At 43.6% G+C, this 25720-nt stretch overlaps 1 protein-coding gene across 4 annotated transcripts in view; it reads left to right on the top strand.

Moving 5' to 3' along the window:
- The window catches only part of AFF2 (ALF transcription elongation factor 2), a 499644-nt gene that overhangs the window by 330899 nt on the left and 143025 nt on the right, over nt 1-25720 (top strand). For 2 of the 4 annotated variants that reach the window (XM_060292348.1, XM_060292347.1), the window contains exons 5-7: nt 1977-2063; nt 7117-7153; nt 7438-7471. In XM_060292348.1, coding sequence (XP_060148331.1) covers nt 1977-2063; nt 7117-7153; nt 7438-7471 — 158 coding nt within the window. The remainder of the gene's footprint in view (nt 1-1976; nt 2064-7116; nt 7154-7437; nt 7472-25720) is intronic. The other 2 variants (XM_060292350.1, XM_060292349.1) reach the window with 1 other exon arrangement.

Here is a 25720-nt window from a genome sequence, read left to right as displayed (position 1 = left end):
GTGATGGAAAGGGATGGATAACGAAGCCTCTCATTGGTCGAGGCATGCTCCATGGTTGCTGCAGAGACAGTACGCCTATCCCAGACTGGGCCTTACTGCCCTTTGGTTGACTCTGGCTCAGTAGGAACCTGTGTCTTTTAAATCAGTGGTCCCCAACCTTTTTGGCACCAGGGACCGGTTTCGTGGAAGACAATTTTTCCACGGATGGGATGTGGGGGATGGTTCAGGTGATACTGCGAGCGATGGAGAGCGACAGATGAAGCTTCGCTCACTCACCCGCCGCTCCCCTCCTGCTGGGCGGCCCGATTCCTAACAGGCCACGGACCAGCACCAGTCTGCGGGCCAGGGGTTGGGGACTGTGGTTTTAAATGATGGGACTAATATTGGAGAAGACCAGCCTTACTCAGGAGAAACCATATAAAATTTAAAAGAAATCATTGAGTATTTTAAAGACACAGAGTATCTGGAAATTCAGCTTTAAACTGTTGTCGCGTAGAGTTACATTGGGCCAGTTTTGATGAATACATAAGTGGCATTTGTCACGAACGTTATCAACTGCATACAAATGCACAACTCGAAAACACTTGGAAATAGTCTATCTCTTAAGTAGGTTAAGCATCCCCTCTAAATCTTGTATGCATTTTTAATGTACTTACAGCCTCTTTTTAAATAGCGCCAGGTAGAATAATCTGTGTCAGGGCTCCTCTGAACCGTACTTACAAATTCTGCTGCAGCAGTGCCACTGTGAATGAATCTGTGAAGTATCTCGTTGCATTACAGCTCTGCATACATCAAAGACTCTTTCTGAACTGGATAATTATAGAAGGGGAAAAAAACATGTTTTAGTGCTACCTGAGAGTTATTAATATTACCTTTGAAATGACTAATTATGTTACCCATAAAGACTGGGGGAAAGTGTTATGTAACTGGCTCATTAAGAAGGCCTTTCATAAACTTTGATCCCCTCCACCCCACCCTCCAAGCTCTCCTTCATTTCCATCATTACATTGATTTTTAGGTTTAATGTTTATATACCAAAATGTTTGATGAATCCAGCACAGGCTGGGATGTTGAGCATGTGATTTAATTATCCTCGCTCTTCAGGTAAAGCACATTGGCCACGAGCCCTGAGACTCAAGCAAGATTTGAACAGCACCTCTTTTCAAAAGGAGCGTTTGAAAGAACTGAGAAGGTGCCCCCGCTGGTAGCAGAGAGTGGGCACCAGAGGGGCTTTTCCAACGTTAAGACTTGAACTCACAAACACACTGTGTCAGTAGCGCAGCTGCAATCTTGTCACTAACTGTTAGGCTACATCAAGAGAAATGACTATCAGAGCATCCAGAACGAGGGTGGTGATGGTGCCACCCTCCCCTGAGCTGGCAGGTCACACCAGAAACAGGATACCACGAGTTATAGGAGCCCCAGGCAATGCGGAGTCCCTCCTGGGAGCACCTGAGATAGTTGACAGAACGCAGAACTCAAGCATTAGAAGAAAAGTAGAAGGTTCTTGATCAATGAATGAACAAGCCACCAATGTGTCCGCCTGGTGAAAAGACAGCACCAGGGGATATGGCTGCTGTCTCCCCACAGCTTCTCAGGCAAAAGAAGAGGTGATGATTTCTGTGCGGCTTCAAAGTACGATCCAGAGGTAGAAACTCCCGGGAGACAGGCTTTTAGCTCCCAGCCAGGAAGAATAGTGTGATCAGGCTGTCTCAACACGGGACAGGCTGCTTTGAGCGGTAGTGAGCTCACCGTCACTGGCAATGTGCAGTTGGATGTGGGGTGGCCCTTTGTCTCGCAGATAGGCTTCAAGCACCAGTGTGGAGCAGGGGAATGGACCGAATGTTCCCCTGAAAAAAAGTAGGCCAATTAAGTCAGTAAGTATTTAGAAAGGGCCTCTACCATGTTTAGTGCCAAGAAGGTGTTTCATTTTTCGAAGTGCTCGCAAATAAAGTTGCTTTGTTTTTCCTCATCAGGAGATGACCCATCCCTGGCCTACTCCTCTCACTGCCATGCATACTTCTGGAAACTCTGAGCAGAGCACATTTTCCATCCCAGGACAGGTCAGTTATCTTCCTTGCTCCATTTTCCTTGATCTGATGTCAGTTATACCAGCCTTCCCGTTGGATTCTTAAAAATAGAAATGGCCTTGGTGTTCTAAGCTCCATAAAATGTAGACTCTCTCGTGTCCTTCGGGATGTTAACACAAATAGGAGTTTATTGAAAGAGCATCTTTAAGAGAATGTCCACCAGACGCTGGCTTGCGAATCCTAATGCCTAGAGCACCGCCACTGGCCGAGCTACTGTGCCCAGAGCTCGTGGATTGGAGAGAGGAGTGAACTCATCTCTTAAGAAAGACCCAGTAGATGGTGGAACAACATCCAAGATTGTTTTTAATTTAAAAACCCTGTACTCTTCAGTCTAATGGATCAGTTTTCACTTTTGTGTATCACTTGTAGTCCTCGTTCACAAGCAGGCAGATCTTCACACACCAACACACCACATTGACAGAACTTTTTCTCCTACAGTTCTAGTCAAATGTTTCGTATAATTTTTTTCCTCACTTGCTCTCAGTAAGAATTTTTTCTCACCATCAGCTTTTAAAATGCCTGAGTAAACATGGATTTTCTAATAACACACTTCAAAAGAAAAAAAATAATGTCTTCCTTCTTTTCTTCCTCCTTCCATCCAATTAACCATCCATCCACCCATCCATCCACCCGTCCATTCATCCACCCATCCATTCATCCACCCATTCATCCACCCATCCATCCATCCATCCACCCATCCATCCACCCATTCATCCACCCATCCATCCATTCATCCACCCATCCACCCATTCATCCACCCACCCACCCATCCATCCACCCATCCATCCACCCATCCATCCACCCAACCATCCACCCATTCATCCACCCATCCACCCATTCATCCACCCATCCACCCATTCATCCACCCATCCACCCATCCATCCACCCATCCATCCACCAGTTCATCCACCCATCCATTCATCCATCCCCCCATTCATCCACCCACCCATCCATTCATCCACCCACCCATCCATTCATCCACCCATCCATCCACCCATCCATCCACCCATCCATCCATCCATCCATCCATCCATCCACCCATCCATCCACCCATTCATCCACCCATCCATCCACCCGTCCATCCACCCGTCCATCCACCCATTCATCCACCCATCCATCCATTCATCCACCCATCCATCCACCCATTCATCCACCCATTCATCCACCCATCCACCCATTCATCCACCCATCCACCCATTCATCCACCCATCCATCCACCCATCCATCCACCCATTCATCCAACCATCCATCCATTCATCCACCTGTCCATCCATTCATCCACCCGTCCATCCATCCATCCACCCATCCATCCACCCAGCCATCCACCCAGCCATCCACCCATTCATCCACCCATCCATTCATCCATCCACCCATTTGTCCACCCATCCGTCCATTCATCCACCCATCCATCCACCCATTCATCCACCCATCCATGCACCCAATCATCCACCCATTCATCCACCCATCCATCCACCCATCCATCCATCCATCCATCCACCCATCCATCCACCCATCCATCCATCCATCCACCCATCCATCCACCCATCCATCCATCCATCCACCCATCCATCCACCCATCCATCCACCTATCCATCCATCCATCCACCCGTCCATCCACCCATTCATCCACCCATCCATCTATTCATCCACCCATCCATCCATCCATCCACCCATCCATCCATCCATCCATCCATCCATCCATCCACCCATTCGTCCATTTATTCAAAAACTACTTTCTGAGGACATATGATAGTCTTAAAATTAGGGATGAAGAAAAACACAAAACGACAGAACAATGTAGCACATGTCTTCATAGAGAATAAAAGGCCCAAGAAGGATCTAACACTCCCTGGGGGCATTGACGAAGTGCTCAGAGGTGGCAGCATCTGGAGGCTGCTTACAACTTTGACAGGTGGAGAAGGGCCCCAAAGAAGAGCACTCCATGCAGAACAGGGTGGCAAAGGCACCCAAAGGGATATGATGGGATGTAGACTATTACGGTCTCGAGTGACTGCATCCTGGTTTGTGTGATGGGGAGCAGAGAGACACAAACCTCAAGCAAATAAGTGCATCTATGGGAAAGGCCTTGAACGCCAGCCTAGGAGTTTGGACTTTATTTGTAAGAGAAACCCAATCACATCTTTTAGTTTTCAGAGTCATCGTTTTGAGAGTAACACTGGCCTACACTGTGTTTAATTGTCCCCTCCCACCTTTGAAAGGGGTCGGAACCATGAGCCGCCACCCCCTCTGTCCCTGCCCTGGGCTGTGTCATGCCTTCCTGGAGCCCCGCTCTCCCCGTCAGACATCCCTGGGCTTGGTATCCTTCTCCCTGGCATCTCAGCCAGGGGATCAATTCATCTCTTTCGGGCACTGAATCCAGCACTTGTACAGCGATTGCAGTGTTTTTAGCTGTGTTCTCCAATTTTGGAGATAATTCGTGCAAGTCGCAATTTTGACATTTGCAAGTGTTTACAGTAGACCTGGTTGTTGAAATGGGCTTTTGTAGTAAGTGCACAATTTGGAATCAGGCCTGATTTGCATTTTCTGCCAATTATCTGTGCCACCATCAGCCACGTGATAAAGGTAGAAGCCAGTGGGATAAAATGGTGAAACCAGGAGGGCCACCCACCCACTCTTTTGTTTCGCTTGATTCCTGCCAAAATGTTGGCTTGAAAGAAAAGTACATTTTAAATAACAATAATATTAACAGTGCATATAATGCTTCCATGTGCCTCGCCAGGTTCTAAGCACTTAATATATAGTAAATAATTGAATCCTCACTACCACTCCAAGGGGTCGGTAATTTGACTATCCCTAATTTCCAGAGGAGGAAACTAAGGTGCAGAGTCAAGTAATATGCTCAGACTCACTCAGCTAATAAACGAGTGGAACCAGTCTTCAGATCCAGGTGTTCTGGTGATGTTTTGTCACACCGATTTGCAGATGCTCCAGTTCAAATTCCATCTTCCAAAACGTGCTTGCACCAGGACTAGGTGACACCACCCTCTCAGAAAGCATCCGTTCCTTCCATTCACGACAGAGCTTGCATGGCGGAAAGGGCCAGCGCCCCAGGTATACAAGCCCAAACTTGCCCTATACAATTGTAATGAAATCTCTTTAAAAAAATAACAAGTAGAAATATTGGTATGTCATTAAGGACCTGCAAATGGTTAACTCCTCATTTATTTGGCACTCGAGGAAATGAGGTGATCTGGGTAATTGAAATTCTTGGATAACCAAAGGTTATCCTTCCGTAGGAATCACATAATAGGAATCATTTTGAAATGTAATTAATATTTTCCTGACTTCCTATAAAAATTATCCTGAACATGCTTTAGCCTTTCTTGATCACTTAGACATTATTGTGAGCATCAGTTATTGTAGAGTGCTGTAATATTATACTGTGCTGTAATTGTGTCCTCGGGAGCTATTGAGATAGCTAGGAATGCTTGCCTCTATATTGAATGGCATAGACTCTTGTGATTTTTAAGTTCTGACTTTGCTGTATCATTTTCTTTGGCCCCCTGTGCTGTCGGTTTTTACGTCTCAATCTTCCTAGTGGCTGTGCCTCTAGAAGTGTTTCCCCTTTCTCACCATCTATGATTTGCTAACGGGTGGGAATCAAATGGCCAAACTTGTTAGGGTCTACTGTCCAAAGTCAGTTGTCTAGCAGCGAGGGGAAGAAGGCTTTGAGCAGCAAACTACGTGGGGCTTGGTGACAGCCCTTTAGTTGAGAGGCCTTTTCCATCTCTTGTGGGGTTTATGGTCGTCTTCTGGAGTAGTAATCATGCCAGAAGAGAAGTCTCTTGGGCAACAGAATCATGCTAAATCGATTGGAAAGTTCACTTTTGATTCAAACACAGCATCACTGTTCTTGCTTATTTCTCTTAAAGGTAAGTTATGCTGTGATGTTATTTTTATTCCATAGGGTGGCAAGATTAGCCTTAAAGAGTAGATTACTTGCAGCACATTGATATAACATTCTTCTTTTTAAAATGTTTTTGTTGAAGTGTAGTTGATTTACAATGTTGTGTTAGTTTCAGGTGTATAGCAAAGTGATTCAGTTATACATACGTGTTTGTGTGTGTATGTGTGTGTGTGTATGTGTGTGTGTGTGTGTGTGTGTGTGTGTGTGTGTGTGTATATATATATATATATATATATATATATATATGTTCTTGATATAATGAATTCTTGTATTTGCTTGAATTCATTGTCTCCAGTTTTGGAACACTTGCTTTGCCTTTGAAATTCTCTCCTCCATCTGCGAGGAGCTGTGCATGCCCTGTACGTCAAGGCAGAGCTTCTGCCTACAAGTTGTGTCAGGATCCACACAGGTGTCCACGCTCCCAGAGAGGCTGATGTGTGCAAATCCGGATTTCTCAAAACACTGAATGAATTGTGTTGAGGGTGACTTTCCAATAAAATTTAAATCCCTTTAGATAATTCGTTCCACTTGCATAGTTCAAATTGCTTGCTGTACTTCACCAAATTTGTGATGAAGTTTTAAGAACATGTCTCTTGTGAAAATAAGATACATCTATTGCATATGTGTCACCGTCAAGGTAGAACATTGGAGTTGTTTCTATAAAATAGAACAACTGAGCAAATCTGTTAATTACAGTGTTATTTACACTTCTACAAAAATCACAATCACTTGTTTGTTTGAACTGAGTCCCCTTTACTTCCACAGAGGTGTCATTGCCTAGCTGAGTGACAGATTATACACTTGAATCTCACACATATGGGTCATTTGTTGCCATGTCGCACACATTTCCAGATAGATACCAGTCTTATGTGTAATTCTGATAAAACGGCAGTTATGGCCGTGTTGTAGCTGGTTTGGCTGGCAAACGTTTATCCTTCAAATAGAGCTGCAGACAGTAGCCTAATTAATGGAATTCTTAACAGTGGTTTCCTATTGGCCAACCTTAGTCAAGTTATATCTTCAGCGGTAACAAATAGACCTTTTGCTTCTCTTGTATCATTTAACTAACGTTTGTATTGTATGTGTTCTTCCTTACAGGAATCCCAGCATCTGACCCCAGGATTCGCCTTACAAAGTAGGTGTTTTGAAAAAATCCTTCTTGATCCAAGCATCTCCTCTCCTCCCTCACTTTCTTCTCCTTCCTACCTAACATCATGAAAACATGGAATAACAACAATAATAAGAAGTCACATTGTGACGCATCCAATTGGTTTCTTTTTTCTCCCATCTGTTATTCATGGCAGGATTCTGTGAAAGAGTATAACTGGAAGGGCTGCATGTTCAAGACCAATTTCATTCAGAATGGTCATTTGACAGTAGGAAACATGGATGGTAAATGTCTGTGCGTTTTCTTTTCAGAGTGGAGCGACCCGACCAGCAGAGCTTCTACAAAGTGAGTACCGTTCAAGTCGTAAGTACTCAGGTTTCTGAAACACGCTTCTTCGGGGGCATTTCGCAAGTAAAAGGTGCTTCAGTGCCGAGCGAATCTTGTTGTCTCTCCTGCTCCTTGAAAACAGGAACCTTGCCTCATGATAACATGGGGTGTGGTTAGAGGGGAGAATGAGATTTCCCACGATAGGCAAGTAACAGTCAAAATGAACGAATCATCACTAGGCTCTCTAATGGTGTAGAAGATGCAGGCTGGGTCGATACCTGGGACACCAAAACAACTGTGACTCTGGAGTAGCTGTTGGCGCGTTGTGTAACTTCAGCCACAGACATCGTTATATGTAATATTCAGCCACCACCGATCAGGATGGAGAAAGGACCCGCCTGAGCAGCCATGCTCGGACGTGAGAGGTTGGGTGGATTGCTCTGGCCGGCCAGCCCGGGACCTTGCTGTTTGCAGGTCATCTGGTGACTGTATATTAAAGATAAGGGCAGCCAGGAAGAGGTGGAATAAGTGATGACGTGACGCTAGGTTGAAGTTCAGAAGCCAGGGCCCTGCAATTCACTCCTCACTCTCTTCCTTTTTTATTAATGTTCACTGAAGGAGGGGTATGGAGAAACCAATTTCCTCAGATGAACCGTTGTAGATTTTGTAATAGCCATTTGTCCAAGAGAGTATCAAGGGAGTAGTTCTCTCACAACTTCTTTCATTCTTAATAATAGAAAATGGAAGCTGACTTTTCTGTGTGAGTAATAGTCACATACTTGAAATTTTTCAAAATGAAATAACTTATGACATTCAAGTGGCCTAATGGCACGCTTGAAGTGAATTGCTCACCTTTTGGTATTTCCACATTCTTGGTTCTGTTTAGTGGCAAAGCCCGCAGAGCCCTGACCCCATCACCAGACCTCTTATTTGGTTTTCTGGCCCGATCTGTGCCTTCTAATTCAAGGTTCCATTTCAACAGCCGAGAATCCTCCATTTAAAGAATCGAGGGGAAAAAAAGAGACAAGAGGAAAATAAAACTATAACCTTGATTTAAGGACCAAATGATATGGAAACGTGGAAATCAAAATCATCTTTGATATTGTTCATTTCAGCTTTTCCAGGAATCATTTTGAATTGCCCTCCCCCTGTTATCCTAGTAAACAATAGACCTTATGCTCCTTACCTCCACTCCTGACTTACCCCACTCTTATTACAAAGCCAGTAAACTTCACACACACACACACACACACACACACACAGTTGAGCATTCAGGAAATCAGTGCAGGTTTCCAACTATGAAAACACATACAAATATTTTTCCATCGTAAAATGATCCCATTCCTAAAACAAGAGTACATAGACCATAAAATGCAATATTTCAATAGTTTGTAACTAACGGAAATAAACTTGTCGATTGTGGTTTATAGCTAGAGGCTCTGCATTTCATAGCACAGGGTATACAGTGCATTCAGTAGGGCTGAGGTTCTCTATAGGAGGCACCCATAAAACCGGAAGACACTGAGTCTGTTTTATGAGTGAACTGCTCTCTTTTTAGCTGCCTGACCCAAAGGCCAGGCATTGTTCATCAGACTTCGGCTGGAATAAATTCCCTTCTTGGGTAGGGTATAGGTTTAACACGGGGCAGGTCAGAGTTATAATAATTATTTTTACTTTTAGCTTCCAAATTATTATCAGCTTAGCCGTTCCAGTCATTCTCACGTATTTCACTCCGGTGTGCTTTTTAAGTCAGCTTCTAGGATTTTCCGTGTGGCAGGGCAATCCTCTAGGCAACTAAGAGCATCCTGAGTGTAGACAGACTGCTGGTGGCTGGAGCTTGGTGGGAAGCAGCCCCAGGTCAGCCCTGCTGCAGCAGAGACACCCTCCCAACGCTTGTGGATGTCCTGGGCAAGCTCCTAACCCTCACTGCAGTAGAGAGACACGGGAGTCTTGTAGATCAGAGTCCCTTAATTGCTGGGCCACTTTACTTGTTTGCCTCATCTTGGCCTCGTTTCCCTGGATAACAAAATGCAGCTCTTCCATTAGGGCCTGGATTGTTTATAAGGACTGCACGCCCAGGCACCAGGTCTGAAAAACACTGGTGCAGGAGTCCCTGAGTGCAAGCTGGGAAGCGGCCAGCTCTGTGCTCCTGGCTCAGCAGGATCACCGACCTTTGCAGAAGGTCGCAAAGCATATCTCGCTCAGCATATGCTCCATTGACACACAGTGCTTTTTATGGGGTGTCCATCTAAATGGTGACATCCTACCTGCTCCAGCTGACTGCCCAGGAGGCCAGAGCGTGGGACTGTAGGAGTTTCAAGATCTGGGCTTGTGCCTCTGCTCCATGACAGTGATGGTATTGGGGGAAAGCACTGACCTAGGATTCAGAGGGTGTGAGTTTAAATCATGGGGGAATTTATTTTTATTTCAGAGTATAGAGTTAGAGTCGCTTGAGGGAAATGAAGCAAAGTAATGAGCAGATTGTATATGCATACAGGTATATATGCAAACACTTGTCACAATTCAAATGTAAACAGCTATACTCTTTAGTAATTAAACTCAAGGTCAAAGTGCATTTGACTTTAACCCTTAATAATTTCTGGAGGAAAGAAGACCTGGCACGTGTTGTTTCCCTCAGCCTGCATGAGTCTGAGTTGTATTATAGTCTCGGAACAGGCCTCACCCAGGTCTTCTAAATCCAATGGAGTTTCAAGCCTCCTTCAAAAAAGGTCTCTCTCCCCAAAAAGAGAGTGGGGCATGGGCTGTCGAAGGTCAGATTGTATTTCTCCTGCTGTGCAGTTGTGTATTTGTACAGTAATATCACGTTCGTTCTGCCCCTAAAGCACCCATTTATTTCAATTGGAAGATTCAGGGATTGAGTGGACACCCCAGACATTGGGTTACCTTCTAGTTTCTTCATGAAGCCATTAAGGAACAATGGAGGAGAAAACAGAAACTAAATCCAAAGGACTTGCATTTTCCTCATCGGGTCGGATGGCTTCACCTAGCTGGTTATGACATCTTGTCAATTACTTGTCAATACGGCGGCTTTACCAAAATACATGAGTCTGTTGGTCTTTTATGAGCCGTCCTGAATAGGGACAGGTCAGATGCTTCCTGAGGAGCATTTCCAGACAGCAACCATGAGCTCAAAGGTTTCTGTCGAGTCGGTTCTTGACTTTAGCTAGTTTTGTGAGGACAGTTGAGAAAGTGGCAGTTCCTTTGTCATCCTCGGCTGTTGGCATTTAGACTCTGTCCGGCTGGAAATCATCCAGACCCCCTTTCAATCAAGTAGCCCCTGTGTTTTAGGGCTGTTGAAAATTCCGGGATAATTTCCATCAAAGCTCAACATAAAGGCAGATGTGGCCATAGGCTGTTCTTTCCTTGCCATAACACCAGTTCCTCCACTTCCGGTATTAGGTACGGGTCTGAAAACATCACAGCCATGGACCCAGAGAGTTGACAAAAGGCCTGACAAAGACAGTCTAGTTGTGGCCAGTTTACCTGTGGGTGACAGGTAGGCATGCCACATGGACAAATGCTTGAATGTAGCACTAGTTAGGAGGAAAGGACATTATACTCTCACAGGAATGGCGGACACCTGTGACAATAATCTGTGCTGTTGGGTCGTGCGCAAGGCTAGGTGCCAGGTCCCATGCCAGGTGCTCTTATATACATCACCCCGTTATACTTAGCAGCCACCCTGGAGGGGCTCCAAATTATTCCCATTTTACAGATGAGAAAAGCAAAGCTAGCATATTGTCCCTCCTTATGAAGTATACACAGTCCAGTGGGAGGACAAGTTGACTGTTTATCTCGAATGGACGTGTTGGCTATGAGTACACAGAAGGGCCGAGTCAGTTACACTGCTCTTCATGGGGAAGCTTGAATGCACAAAGCCCTCTCTTTTCCCACCGGACTGTCCCTTCTCACGGTATCTGATGGGGTCGGGGCACAACCTTCAAATAGACTTGAAGAACTGAAGTTGATGGGAAGCAGTCCCACAAGAAATTATACCTCTCTGTTTTAGATGATTCAAAACCTGGTCAAAATTGCTTGATTTAACCGAAAGATCATTATCTCTAAACTTGCATTGATGTGGTATGAAGATTTCATTACCACAGGGAATAGAAAGAGTATAAGAATGCTTTCTGGTTTGCTATGACCAGTAACAAGCGTTACACCATTTCTTAGGTGAATTTTGAAACAAATTTTTTTACCAGAAAACCCCAAGAAACGAAAAACACATTCATGAAAATCCTGACCATCTTTCTACCAAAATTTTCATCATTGAAAACGTTTGCTTTGAGAATCTGATTTGAGAAGGAACTCCCACCTCCAGCAATTTCACATACTCTTTCCTAAGTAGATGTCTGGTCCGCTACACACTTTCCGTAGCAAAGTAACTGCGTAACGAGGCAGGGGAAAAAAATGACTGTTATTTTCGTAATCAGATTAATTCTTAATCAGAATACATGATTTGGTACTTGGAACTTCGAAATACTACTAATCAGTTTGAGGCTTACAAACGCCAAACTAAACTCTTCCAATAAACTGGGAATCTTGGTCACTGGTTGCAGCCATTCCGGCTTTCAAACTGAGACGTATGCCAACTCTTGCTTTTAACCTGTCTTGTATGCCCTGCGTCGTAGAGCTTGCCAACTTTTCCTAAGGACTTAATATATTTTTGGAAGTTCTCCACTGCATCAGGGACAGCCACCTGGGAGCAGAGAAAACAAAATTTGGCAGCCTGTTCAAGCTGTGAATTAAAGGTAATTCACAGTTTGAAATGCATCAGCATGAGGTCCTTAAGAAGAGTAATCAGATATCAAGAGGATTTTATTCTGAGGACTGTATATTGGCTAATGTGACAACAAGCAGTATTGGCATTTGGAATGTTCGTGTCAAGAAGCACTGAAGCTGCTGGTGCTTGACGGGCACCAAGACTGAAAACTGGGCCTCCTTTGACGGGAGCTTTGGGTTTCCACTTTCATTACAAAAGCTGCAAACATAGCATTTGTGCTCAGGGAGCATAAATCTTGAAAGATCAGGTTCGATTTTTGCGTCTTTGTTCGCGGTCCCAAGATTTGTATGTTTCAGCTGGATTATGAGACACGTCTGTAATTAGAAACAAACATCTCTCTCTCTTTCTCTCAGGGAAAAGTCAAGGATCTCCTCTTTTCTACCCGATTTGCATCCATATTTATATTCATTCATTCATGATTTCATTCCTTTCAGCAAAAATGGCTTGAGCCCCTACTGTGTATAAGGCTCTGAGCGAGGCAGGGTGGTACCTCAGGGTGGAACACTGCGCATCCTACCCTCAGGGAACTCACAGGTTACTGAGGATTAGATTTGCACGGGTAACGCCAATACCTCAACTAGCTCATAACTGCGGAGTGCCTAGGGTGTGCCAGGCGCTTTCTTTCTTTACAGGCCCAAAGGAGTCAGCCCTGTTATATTCTACGGCAGCAGAAACCAAAACTCAGAGATACTGAGTGAGTCACCCAAAGGGCCACAGTAACGAAACCACGACCGGACAGACTCCAGAGCGCAGGCTGTCAACCCACATTAAAGCCATCCCATGCGCCGTCTGGAGAGGGCCCTCCCAATTTGAATTCAGTTGTCATCTTGCCCTGGTATCAGACCAAAGCAGACTGACCCCAGGGGAGGCCAAAACGGTCCCTTGATCAGGGAAAGGATTGGATCTGGACATTGTCATTGAGTCGGGCCTCTCATACACAGCACACGCTGATGGGCGCTGATACGTACTCTAGAGGCAGGCACCGGTCCAGCCTCAGCTCAGGGCCTGCAGCCAGATGGTGTCACCATGCCTGTAAGATGCTTCCTTTGGTGAGGTGCAAAGATCCAAGCCCGTAAGGGACTTTACCACCACTCAAAGTCCCCTTGAGGGTGATTTTGGTGGCCTGTGATGGGAACAACATCTGTCTCCAGAAATCTCCATTTAGCCATATTAAAGTAAAAAGAAGAGAACTGGTATTTGGGTCTGTTTTCATGACAGGTTTGTCCATTACTTTTCATGCTTACCAATGTGGAAATTGCTTTATATTATTGGAAAGTTGCTTTATTTTATTGATATATCCTCATGGCAGAATCATTTTTAAAAATTATTCCCAACGTTATCAACCAGTGGCCTTATTTCTAAGTTCTCCTCGAGATTTTGAACAGTAAATGGTACTGAAGCAAATAATGCTGGTGGAAGTTGCTGAAGTTCATAAGCAAGAGACCAAAGTAAAGATAATTCCAGCTGTATAATTGAGCATAATGTCTTGATCACACATACACATGCATGCACATCCTCTGTCTCCCAGAATATCAGACCCCCCTCTAATGCATCTGATCTAATGAGATGCACACTCTTTTTTCACTTACTAGATTCTAAAATGCTATGACCAGGGCTACTTTTCATGTGCCCAGCGATTGATAATCTTATAGCACTTTCACACAATGTAGTAGCCTCATGTGAGGGCCGCAGCAACCCTGTTAGATAGCCAGGTGCAAAGAAGCCAGGCTTGGGCGGGGGGTGGGCGGGAGATATTTACCAAAGTCCCCCAGCTAGGGAGTGGCGGAGCTGGGCCTGGAAGCGAGGACTCTGCACTTCCATCAGGACGTGCTGCCTTGTCCCCATGTCCCCTAGATGGCTGCGGGGTCAGAACTCATCAATCCGAGCCCTGACAAGTCTTCCAGGCCCAGATGAAGAAAATATAGCAGCAGTGCGGAAAGCCTCTTGGATCATTCCTAGGAATTAAAAAGAAACAAACACCGCCCCCGCCAAAAATAACACCCCACCCAACTGAGCCTGGAGTAGATGAGAAGGAATGTTCACCACGCTTCTGAGCTATTCATTCTGTTTTCCATCCTATCAAGCATTTCACAAACAGCCAGATACTTTGCCCCAGTTACGTTATTGGGAACGTTCTGTTTAAATGGTCTGCTCTTGATACCTTCTTAGAGCTGCTAGAAGCCCTTCCGTTTTGCTGATGAGTGGGGAGCAGCGTTGGTAGAACATGGCAGATGCTTGCACGATTGCAGTAGTAAAGTCAGTTGAAAAATTTGACAAATGCCTTTGTGCTTCATCTGTCCACTGTAATACGAGGACCAGAAAAGGAAAAGGTCTCAAAGCTATTTGATTGACATCTTCAAATATGCTGCCTGCACTGGGATGGAGCAGGGTGGGGTTGGAGTATGCCTTCTAAAACCCAAAGGAACAAAATTGTTTTTCTTTGCTACCCTGTGAGGTCTTGGCATCCAAGTACAACCCGTAACACACTACTTGGTCCTTGGCAAAGTTTCCAGGGTGCCTGAGAGAGCGTTGAGGGGGAAGAGGGCTTAGAAGGTCATGATTTACAGAGAAACCAACTTACAGTTCTGCCTCCACCATTGCCTAATTTCAGGAGTGACCTCATTGCTGCATAAGTTGCCCACTTTTTGAAAATCCCAGATAGATAGCTCAATATTATCACTATGTGGGATATTTCTAGATTTTCAAGAGAAAAATCCAAAAAAGTACCTAGTGCTTATAGTATCTAGAAATTGTCTAGTATATCTAGAAATTGAGAGGGTCATTCTATATTTCTCCAAAATCATTTTCATACATCACGTAGTACAGACAGAAGGGAAGCAAGCTAACTGCATGTGAACTGTGTGTCTGGGTCCTTACAGCCACCCCTTACAGGGGCCGTCTGTGGGCCAGGCCGTCTGTGGGCTGTTTCATCCTCATAGCATCTCTGAGGCGGGATGTCCTCATCATCACCAGTCCCAGGATTGTCCTCTCAAAGGCTCAGAGAGGGCACCTGGCAAATACCCCAAACACCCATGGCTGGACAGCCAATGCCGTTGATGACGCAGGAACCGGGCCTGCCTGGAGTTCTCTGCGCTGCGCCACTGCTCTGCTCACCTGCCGTCCTCACAACCCCTCTGTAAGATGAAACTGACCTTATGGAGAAGGAAATCGCATCTCAGAGCCTTTCAGTGAGCGGCTCAGGATTACACAGCCAGTTATGGAAGGAGACGGACTTTCTCTAGGATTCTTAGATGACAAAACTTGAACTTTTCTTTCTGATCCCTTATCTGCCGCACCCCTATAAAATTTCAGTTGAACAATTATGAATTAAGTACAGAGACAGATAATACTCTTCTGGTTCGATGACATTTTCCATTTCCACACAGAGCATTGTCTTCATTACATTCAGGCTTGACTCAATTCTGGGAGCCAGGAGAGGGGAGGGACCTCAGCTGCCAGGTGGCCCAAATCCCAGCTCCCTCACTTCCTGCTGTGTGACTTGATGCAGTCACCTGGCGTTTTCTGAGCCTTTGTTTCAACAGGTATAACATGGAGGAGCGCTATTGCTCACGACTCTGTCGTGAAATGCGCTGCCATCGGATGGGCTCCTGAATGGGCTTTGACGTCCATCATTCGCATTGTTCTCTCCCCGTGTTAGCAGTGAGGAAAGTCGTGCTCAGATGGCTTAAGCGCGGGCCCCAGGCTCACACCACTCACTGTTGCAAGGCTCAGTTCCACTTCTCGACTCCTAGTTAAGTGCTCTTTTTGCTAGTATCTGCCATGACTTCTCACAAGTGTTGTGTCAATGTGGTTTGAATCAAAGGATCAACTCCCAACGCCGAGATCAGTGGACTGAAAGCCAGCCACTAAGGAGGCCACTCCTCTCCTGCTTAGATTAGATGTCCCCAGCATGCTTCTGGACGTTCCACCGTGTTGAGAAGAGCGAGTCCATTCTCCTACCCACCTACCCACCCACAAGGGGTCATTATTTGATTCAGTGATAGTTTGAGCATTTGCAGAAGAATTTGAACAGTGAAAAAAAATCAAATATGTCCTACAATCTCACTGTCTTAGAGAATGGAATTTGGGGGTTAGGTCCACCCTTTATCTTCATGCTTTTGGGGGGGGGAGCTGTCTCTCTTATTCTGAGGTTGAAGAGGACCTGAAGCCAGTGACCTGTCTTGACCTTTACAACGGGATTAAAATTCCAGGTTGCTACTGTGGTAACCACACCTTGAAAATTAGATCCTGACACTCACTGAGAAATTTAAAAGTTCACCGCTGCCATGAACTTTGAAGAAACGTTGCTTACAATTTCAGTGACAGCCTCTTGATTAAAATAATCTGCCTTTCTGTCTGCTAGAAAGAGTTTGTGTGTGTGTGTGTGTGTGTGTGTGTGTGTGTGTGTGTGTGTGTTTTGGGGGGCGGTGCTAAAAGATTATATCTTGATGGATTTTTTAAACATAAAAAAATGGTTGTGGTTTGAAGCAAAGTGGTTTTCTGCATGAAATTTAAATCAACCTCAGCTCAATTTATAGTATTCAGAGAGAACTGTGATATTCAGGGTGGCAGGAAGCCAAGAGACACAGAAAAGATGTAAAGACACTCAGAGAAGATACTTCTGGGGGTCCTTCCCAGAAAACCTCAGTGACCCATGGTCCAAACGGCAGCCACTTTGAAACCACAGATTGCTGGGCCCAGGGTCTGCGCAGGAGGGAAAATGCAGAGCAGGCACACGACAGGCTTGCAGATCAAGAGAGCAGGCAGTCACTGATTTGCCCAGTGGCATAGAGAGCTGGAAGTCATATTCATGCTCCTAAAGCCAAGGGCAATAGGAACCAAGCAACAGAGGGCATCTCACCTCTGAAAAAGATGAGGGATCGAGGCATTGAAATTCCGGGGATTCTCCATCCTTCCTTCCTTTTGTATTTCTCTCTCAAGACGGCAGTCCATGGTGAGTCTGGCTTTATAATTAGTTGTGAGCTATGCCTGTGGTTCCAGGATTTTTAAAAATTGGATCGGGCTTTTTTTTTTTTTTTGACATGCTGCAACAGGATTGGAATGTGTGTTTCTTAGGCAACACATTAAAAAATACCTCTGTAACTCTCTGAAAGGAGCAGTTTCACACCAGAAGTGATGATCTCACTCCGAGGAAGCTGGCAGACTCTTTCCCATGCAACAGAGAGCAAATATTAAACCAGTTGGACAATATGAGGTAGTTATAGGAGGGAGGGATGCAGAGCAACAGGAACTCTCTGCCTGCACAGAGGGGCAGCTCTGCCTGAAGACCTGAGGGGAGCTTGCCTCTCATGTCACTTGAGGGTCTCTTCAGTCTGCTTTGGTCAGTCTGTGTGCCGAGGAGACTGGGATAGTGATGACCGAATTGCGATGTTCCTCCAAACCCAAGGAATGCTTGGGAAAGCCCAGCAAATACCACCAGTCTTCCACTCCAGAGGGTTCTGGAACCTCAGGTAGCACCTTTGGCTCTACTGACATGATAGGTTCACAAGTCTGTGCGCTCCTTAGGGAGAAGTGTGGTATGGATTCGCCTGTGTTTCCTTAGCAACTAGTACAGGACCCGCTACACAGTAGATAACCAGAAATTGTTATCGAGTGAATGGTACATAGTAAAATAAGGATCCAGAAGGTGTCGGTTATTCTGAATTAATAATAATAACATTTTTAAAAGTGTTTATTTTGTTTATTTATTTTGGCTGCATTGGGTCTTCGTTGCTGCGCGCGGGCTTTTCTCTGGTTACGGCGAGCAGGGGCTACTCTTCGTTGTGGTGCGCAGGCTTCTCATTGCGGTGGCTTCTCTTCTTGCGGAACATGGGCTTCAGTAGTTGTGGCTCGCGGGCTCTAGAGCACAGGCTCAGTAGTTGTGGCACATGAGCTTAGTGGCTCCGCGGCATGTGGGATCTTCCCGGACCAGGGTTCGAACCCATGTCCCCGGCATTGGCAGGCGGATTCTTAACCACTGCGCCACCAGGGAAGCCCAATAATAACATTTTTGAGATCTTTTATTCTTAGATTCCTCAATCCATATTGAAAAGGTAGTATCATAAGAAGAAATAAAAATGCTTGAATGTGTGCACATGTGAGTAGTTTAGTCATGGAAAGCCATGTAATGTAGAGATTGAAGTGGACAGGCTCCAGAGCCATGTTGCCTGGGTTCAGATTCCACCTTCTCCATCTTTTAGTCACGTGACCTTGGCCAAGTTGCTTAACCTCTCTGTCACTCAGTTTCCTCATCTGTAAAATGGGGATGGTAATAGCACCTGCCCGGTAGGACTAAATGATTGAAGTGCCTCTCGCAGTGCTTGATATATAGGAAGCTCTCAATACACGTTAACTGTTGCTATTCATTACGCTTAGGGTCAGTACTGTCGTTATCACTCAGTGCTCTGAATCAGTGACATTTGCACTACATTCCAATCTTCAGTCACTTGGGGAACCTTTCCCTCCCTTCCCTGACTTGTCCCAGAGGCTCCCAGTTGGAGGAAGACGTCTCCAGAACGCGCAAACCTGGACTACCTTGAATCTTTCCTCTGTTGACCCAGCTACCCCAGGACCCGAGGATAAAAATGAAGAATGGCAGATATGTCTTAAATGCATGCACTTCGGGTACTAGGCACTTTCTTCTTCTTGGGAGCTCATCACAGCATCTTATCACAGCCACACTTGTGCTTTTAATCCTGTGACTACTTTTAAAAAATCAAAGCTAGAACTTATGAAGCCCAGGCACTATGTTGAGTGTTTTATGTCCACTAGCTAGTTGAATATTCACAACCCGATGAGATGTCGGCACCGCTCTTCCACATTTTACACAAAAGAAACTGAGGTTCATGAATGGAAACTAAGTTCTTGCAGCCAGTAATGGTGGGCTCTGTGTCGGGCTGACTCTGGTAAGAGAGCCCTGAACCGCAGCCTTCCTGCCTACCAGTGAAACGGCCAATCCCGGAATCCACCCGGACTCCATTGTCTTGGGAAATGGCAACACCTCCTCAGAGATAACAGAGGCACAGAACTTGACCAAAGACATTCTCTGCCCCTGATTCCCTGGATAGCCTCTCACCTTTGGTATAATCATCACTGGGGTAATTTCATAATTGTGGAGTCATAATTGTGGATTGCTTGGTTCACATCTGTATGAATAACTATTTCCGAAATATTATAACAAGCACGTTGGCAGTTTTCTAATCAAGTAGCACAGAGTCCTCTTTTAAATTCCCTTTTCTTTTGCGTGCATAGGGGATTTGTCCGGATAACAAAAAAACGTGAATAAAATTTCATGGACTAGACCCCGCCATTCTGTGAAACAAACACTCTGTTCCCTTGCCTGGGCAAATCATTCCCGATGCTGCAAACCTGCTTCTGTTTCCTTGGTCTAAAAAGACATTTCAGACTCTGCCTTTAATTACGATCAGGTTTGACTCTGAATCCCTTGAGAAATAAGCTTGTTTTTGCTGGGAGGGATGGTAAAATAACATTTAAATAGGTTTTAAAAATAAGAATGAAATCTCAGAAGACACACTATTGAGGAACATACTGTATATCAAAATATATCAACACATAGTTGTAACAGTGACTTAGTAAACACATTGCTGACTGAACTATGAAAAATAATCCACCGAGGTGCTATTTCCCTCACGCCTTAGCACTGGGTTAAGAAAGTATCACCATAAAGTAGATATGCACTGTGTAAAAATATTTGTGTGTGTGTTTTTTAAAAATATCTCTTTCAGGCCCAACAGACTAATCTTTCCTCTTGCCTTGCTAGGACAAGTATACTATAAGGGATTTAGTTAAGTGGTATATTAAGTGAAGGTCTAACACAGTTTTAGAAGATAACAACTCTGAGCAAAAAACTGTCTTTAGCAAATTGATTCTGAATGTGACATAAATTAAGTATAAAATACGGTCAAAGGAGGTTCAATGAAATCTTTCCAATCTGTCACCTCTATTATTATAAGAACGTGAAACTGTAGGTAAAATAAATATATCAGTACAAGTAAGTGAATTTCCATGTTCTGGAAAGTGATCTAGTCTCTGGATAGCCTGAATTATCCTGGTAAAGAGACCACCTCTGTGGTAGAACACAGCTCCCGGAGCCCATTCTTTTGTATAAAGTTTTATGTTAAATTCCTAGAAGCCCTGTTCCAAAACTATAGAATGTTAGGAGTTATTCCTAAGAATACGTCCCTCTATTACTCTTGCTAAAACTTTTAGATCTAAACTAAACTAACTTGACTTGTAAAGTCATGGTTCAGTTTAGATCTGTTGTCTTTAATTCCATGTAAGAAAAAGTTTGATGAGCTATGATGAGACAGTTCGTTATGCACACCAGAGCATGTCAAACCATGTCCAGTTTAAAGTCATCAGATAACTTCCCCCATTTGAACCTATGGTATAAAACTATTTTCTTAGTTTAATTCCAATAATGTGACTGGTGCATGTGTACAAAGGTTTCAAAGCAGCGTTTCTCATAAATAGCATTTAAATAGCTCCTCCTTTGCAAAAGAAAGCAAGGGACAAAGCAGACGAATCATGATGGTCTCTCAGAATGAAGAAACTGAGAAGATGCACATCCACATGCCTACTCCTTCCCAGTGTAGTTTGGCCACATGATGGTTATCACTGAATGATTGGAACTCACAGTTTTACGCGGGAGAGAAGAAGAAAAGCCATATAGAGATGTTTTCCCACTTGAAGCAAACCTGTCACAAAAATTCTCTCATATATTTCCAAACAGATAAAAAGGTAATTTTTCACCCTTAAAAAAGAATCCTTCACTCTGAAAATGATTCACTACAGATTTCCTCTAAATAGTAAGCTCATGCCATGCATTCACAATACGGTTTGATTTTCAAAACATCCATTTACATGCACTCTCCAGAAACAGATCTATTGTGCAAAGTGATGCTTACTTGTATAGCATAAAAAGGTAAAAATACGTTTTAAAAACTGGGGTCCATGGTTTATAGAGTGTGTTCATCATTAATATTAATTACGTATAGTCCAGCAGCTTTCGCTAACACAAGCAGAGATGGAGATGCCACAGGCTGCCTCAGAGGTCGTTCCATAATGCTCATTCATAATTAGCAAAATGCCATATTTCAGCAGCAGTCAATCAAACACGGCCTTGTTCTTGTTCTCATGGGAGCCGAATCCATCAGTCCCTTCTTCCCCCGTCAGTTTGCCTGATTCACAGACACATTCCATGAGCTGAAAATCTAACAGTAAATTAGGGAGAAAATTAGAGCCGTTTTCACAACTAACATTGGAAACGGAATGTAATCCTTGGAGTGCAGAATATTCACAGCCAAAGTGAAATGGACAGATCGGTAACTAGAGACGTGGTGTAGCGTCGCTCGGAACATGAATTCTCTAAAGAACCCTGGACAGAAGGGGAGAGGCAGCGTGTCCAGAGGAGTGCCTCCGGAGTGTGTTGCCCTGGAGTTTGGAGCCGTGTGGCTGCCAGGGTCTTGGTGCTCCGGACGGCTGTCAGACCTGTGCCTCTGAGGTGGGAGAGACGAGTTCAGGACATGGCCCATCAGAAACCTCCCGGCTCCACGTAATACTAAACAGTGAGAGCTCTCCCAGAGATCTCCATCTCAGCGCTAAGACCCAGCTCCACTCGTGACCAGCAAGCTACAGTGCTGGACACCCCATGCCAAACAACTAGCAAGACAGGAACACAACCCCACCCATTAGCAGAGAGGCTGCCTAAAATCATAATAACGTCACAGACACCCCAAAACACACACCAGATGCGGTCCTGCCCATCAGAAAGACAAGATCCAGCCTCATCCACCAGAACACAGGCACCAGTCCCCTCCACCAGGAAGACTCCACAACCCACTGAACCAACCTCACCCACTGGGGGCAGACACCAAAAACAACGGGAACTAAGAACCTGCAGCCTGCCAAATGGAGACCCCAAACACAGTAAGATAAGCAAAATGAGAAGACAGAAAAACACACAGCAGATAAAGGAGCAAGATAAAAACCCATCAGACCAAACAAATGAGGAAATAGGCAGTCTACCTGAAAAAGAATTCAGAGTAATGATAGTAAAGATGACCCAAAATCTTGGAAATAGACTGGAGAAAATACAAGAAATGTTTAACAGGGACCTAGAAGAACTAAAGAGCAAACAAAGCAATGATGAACAACACAATAAACGAAACTAAAAATTCTCTAAGAAGGAATCAATAGCAGAATAGCTGACACAGAAGGACAGATAAGTGACCTGGAAGATAAAATAGTGGAAATAACTACTGCAGAGCAGAATAAAAAAAAAAAACAAAGGAATTGAGGACAGTCTCAGAGACCTCTGGGACAACATTAAATGCACCAGCATTTGAATTATAGGGGTCCCAGAAGAAGAAGAGAAGAAGAAAGGGACTAAGAAAATATTTGAAGAGATTATAGTTGAAAACTTCCCTAACATGGGAAAGGAAATAATCAAGCCCAGGAAGTGCAGGGAGCCTATACAGGATAAATCCAAAGAGAAACACACCAAGAAACATGTTAATCAAACTAACAAAAATTAAATACAAAGAAAAAATATTAAGAGCAGCAAGGGAGTCTGTCATACAGAGTGAAGTAAGTCAGAAAGAGAAAGACAAATACCGTATGCTAACACATATATATGGAATTTAAGGAAAAAAATGTCATGAAGAACCTAGGAGTAAGACAGGAATAAAGACACAGACCTACTACAGAGGGGGAAGGGTAAGCTGTGACAAAGCACGAGAGAGGCATGGACATGTATACACTACCAAACGTAAGGTAGATAGCTAGTGGGAAGCAGCCACATAGCACAGGGAGATCAGCTCGGTGCTTTGTGACCGCCTGGAGGGGTGGGATAGGGAGGGTGGGAGGGAGGGAGACGCAAGAGGGAAGAGATATGGGAACATATGTATATGTATAACTGATTCACTTCGTTATAAAGCAGAAACTAACACACGATTGTAAAGCAATTATACTCCAATAAAGATGTAAAAAAAAAAAAGTAAATACTTTAAAATGAGCAGTCTCTGCTAGTAGCTACATTACACAAATGTCTGAATACTTTAAATGCCTATTTTCATCTAATAAGAGCAGATAAAGTTTTCATAAAAAAAAAAAACAGCAAGGGCAAAACAACAAATAACATACAAGGGAATCCCTATGAGGTTAACAGCTGATCTTTCAGCAGAAACTCTGCAAGCCAGAAGGGAATGGCAGGACATATTTAAAGTGATGAAGGAGAAAAACCTACAACCAAGATTACTCTACCCAGCAAGGAACTCATTCAGATTTGACAGAGAAATTAAAACCTTTACAGACAAGCAAAAGCTAAGAGAATTCAGCACCACCACACCAGCTTTACAACAAATGCTAAAGGAACTTCTCTAGGAAGGAAACACGAGAGAAGGAAAAGACCTACAATAACAAACCCAAAACAGTTAAGAAAATGGTAATATGAACATACATATTGATAATTATCTTATATGTAAATGGATTAAATGCTCCCACCAAAAAACACAGACTGGCTGAATGGATACAAAAACAAAACCCGTATATATGCTGTCTACAAGAGACCCACTTCAGACCTAGGGACACATACAGACTGAAAGTGAGGGGATGGAAAAAGATATTCAATGCAAATGGAAATCAAAAGTAAGCTGGAGTAGCAATTCTCATATCAGACAAAAGAGACTTTAAAATAAAGACTATTACAAGAGACAAAGTAGGACACTATATAATGATCAAGGGATCGATCCAAGAAGATATAACAATTGTATATATTTATGCACCCAACGTAGGAGCACCTCAATACATGAAGCAAATGCTCACAGCCATAAAAGGGGAAATCGACAGTAACACAATCATAGTAGGGGACTTTAACACCCCACTTTCACCAATGGACATCCAAGGTGAAAATAAATAAGGAAACACAAGCTTTAAATGATACATTAAACAAGATGGACTTAATTGATATTTGTAGGACATTCTATCCAAAAACAGCAGAATACACTTTCTTCTCAAGTGCTCATGGAACATTCTCCAGGATAGATCATATCTTGGGTCACAAATCAAGCCTGGTAAATTGAAGAAAATTGAAATCATATCAAGTATCTCTTCCAACCACAATACTATGAGACTAGATATAAATTACAGGAAAAAAGATTAAAAAATACGAACACATGGAGGCTAAACAATACACTACTAAATAACCAAGAGATCAGTGAAGAAATCAAACGGGAAATCAAAAAATACCTAGAAACAAATGACAGTGAAAACACGATGACCCAAAACCTAGGGATGCAGCAAAATCAGTTCAAAGAGGGAAGTTTATAGCAATACAATCCTACCTCAAGAAACAAGAAACATCTCAAATAAACAACCTAACCTTGCACCTAAAGCAATTAGAGAAAGAAGAACAGAAAAACCACAAAGTTAGCAGAAAGAAAGAAATCATAAAGATCAGATCACAAATAAATGAAAAACAAATGAAGGAAACGATAGCAAAGATCAATAAAACTAAAAGCAGGTTCTTTGAGAACATAAACAAAATTGATAAACCATTAGCCAGACTCATCAAGGAAAAAAGGGAGAAGACTCAAATCAATAGAATTAGAAATGAGAAAGGAGAAGTAACAACTGACACTGCAGAAATACAAAGGCTCATGAGAGATTACTACAAGCAACTCTATGCCATAAAATGGACAACCTGGAAGAAATGGACAAATTCTTAGAAATGCACAACCTTCCGAGACTGAACCAGGAAGAAATAGAAAATATAAACAAACCAGTCACAAGCACTGAAATTGAAACTGTGATTAAAAATCTTCCAACAAACAAAAGCCCAGGACCAAATGGCTTCACAGGCAAATTCTATCAAACATTTAGAGAAGAGCTAACACCTATCCTTCTCAAAGTCTTGCAAAATATAGCAGAGGGAGGAACACTCCCAAACTCATTCTACGAGGCCACCATCACCCTGATACCAAAACCAGACAAAGATGTCACAAAGGAAGAAAACTACAGGCCAATATCACTGATGAACATAGATGCACAAATCCTCAACAAAATACTAGCAAACAGAATCCAACAGCACATTAAAAGGATCATACACCATGATCAAGTGGGGTTTATCCCAGAAATGCAAGAATTCTTCAACATATGCAAATCAATCAACGTGATACACCATATTAACAAATTGAAGGAGGAAAACCATATGATCATCTCAACGGATGCAGAGAAAGCTTTCAACAAAATTCAACACCCATTTATGATAAGAACCCTCCAGAACGTAGGCGTCGAGGGAACTTACCTCAACATAATAAACGCCATATATGACAAACCCACAGCCAACATCATTCTCAGTGATGAAAAACTAAAAGCATTTCCTCTAAGATCAGGAAAGAGACAAGGTTGTCCACTCTCACCACTATTATTCAACATACTTTTGG

The sequence above is a fragment of the Globicephala melas genome, chromosome X (assembly GCF_963455315.2).
Source record: "Globicephala melas chromosome X, mGloMel1.2, whole genome shotgun sequence".
NCBI classification, from domain to species: domain Eukaryota; kingdom Metazoa; phylum Chordata; class Mammalia; order Artiodactyla; family Delphinidae; genus Globicephala; species Globicephala melas.
Note: the sequence above shows the minus strand (reverse complement) of the source record. Positions and strands in the feature narration are given on the sequence as shown.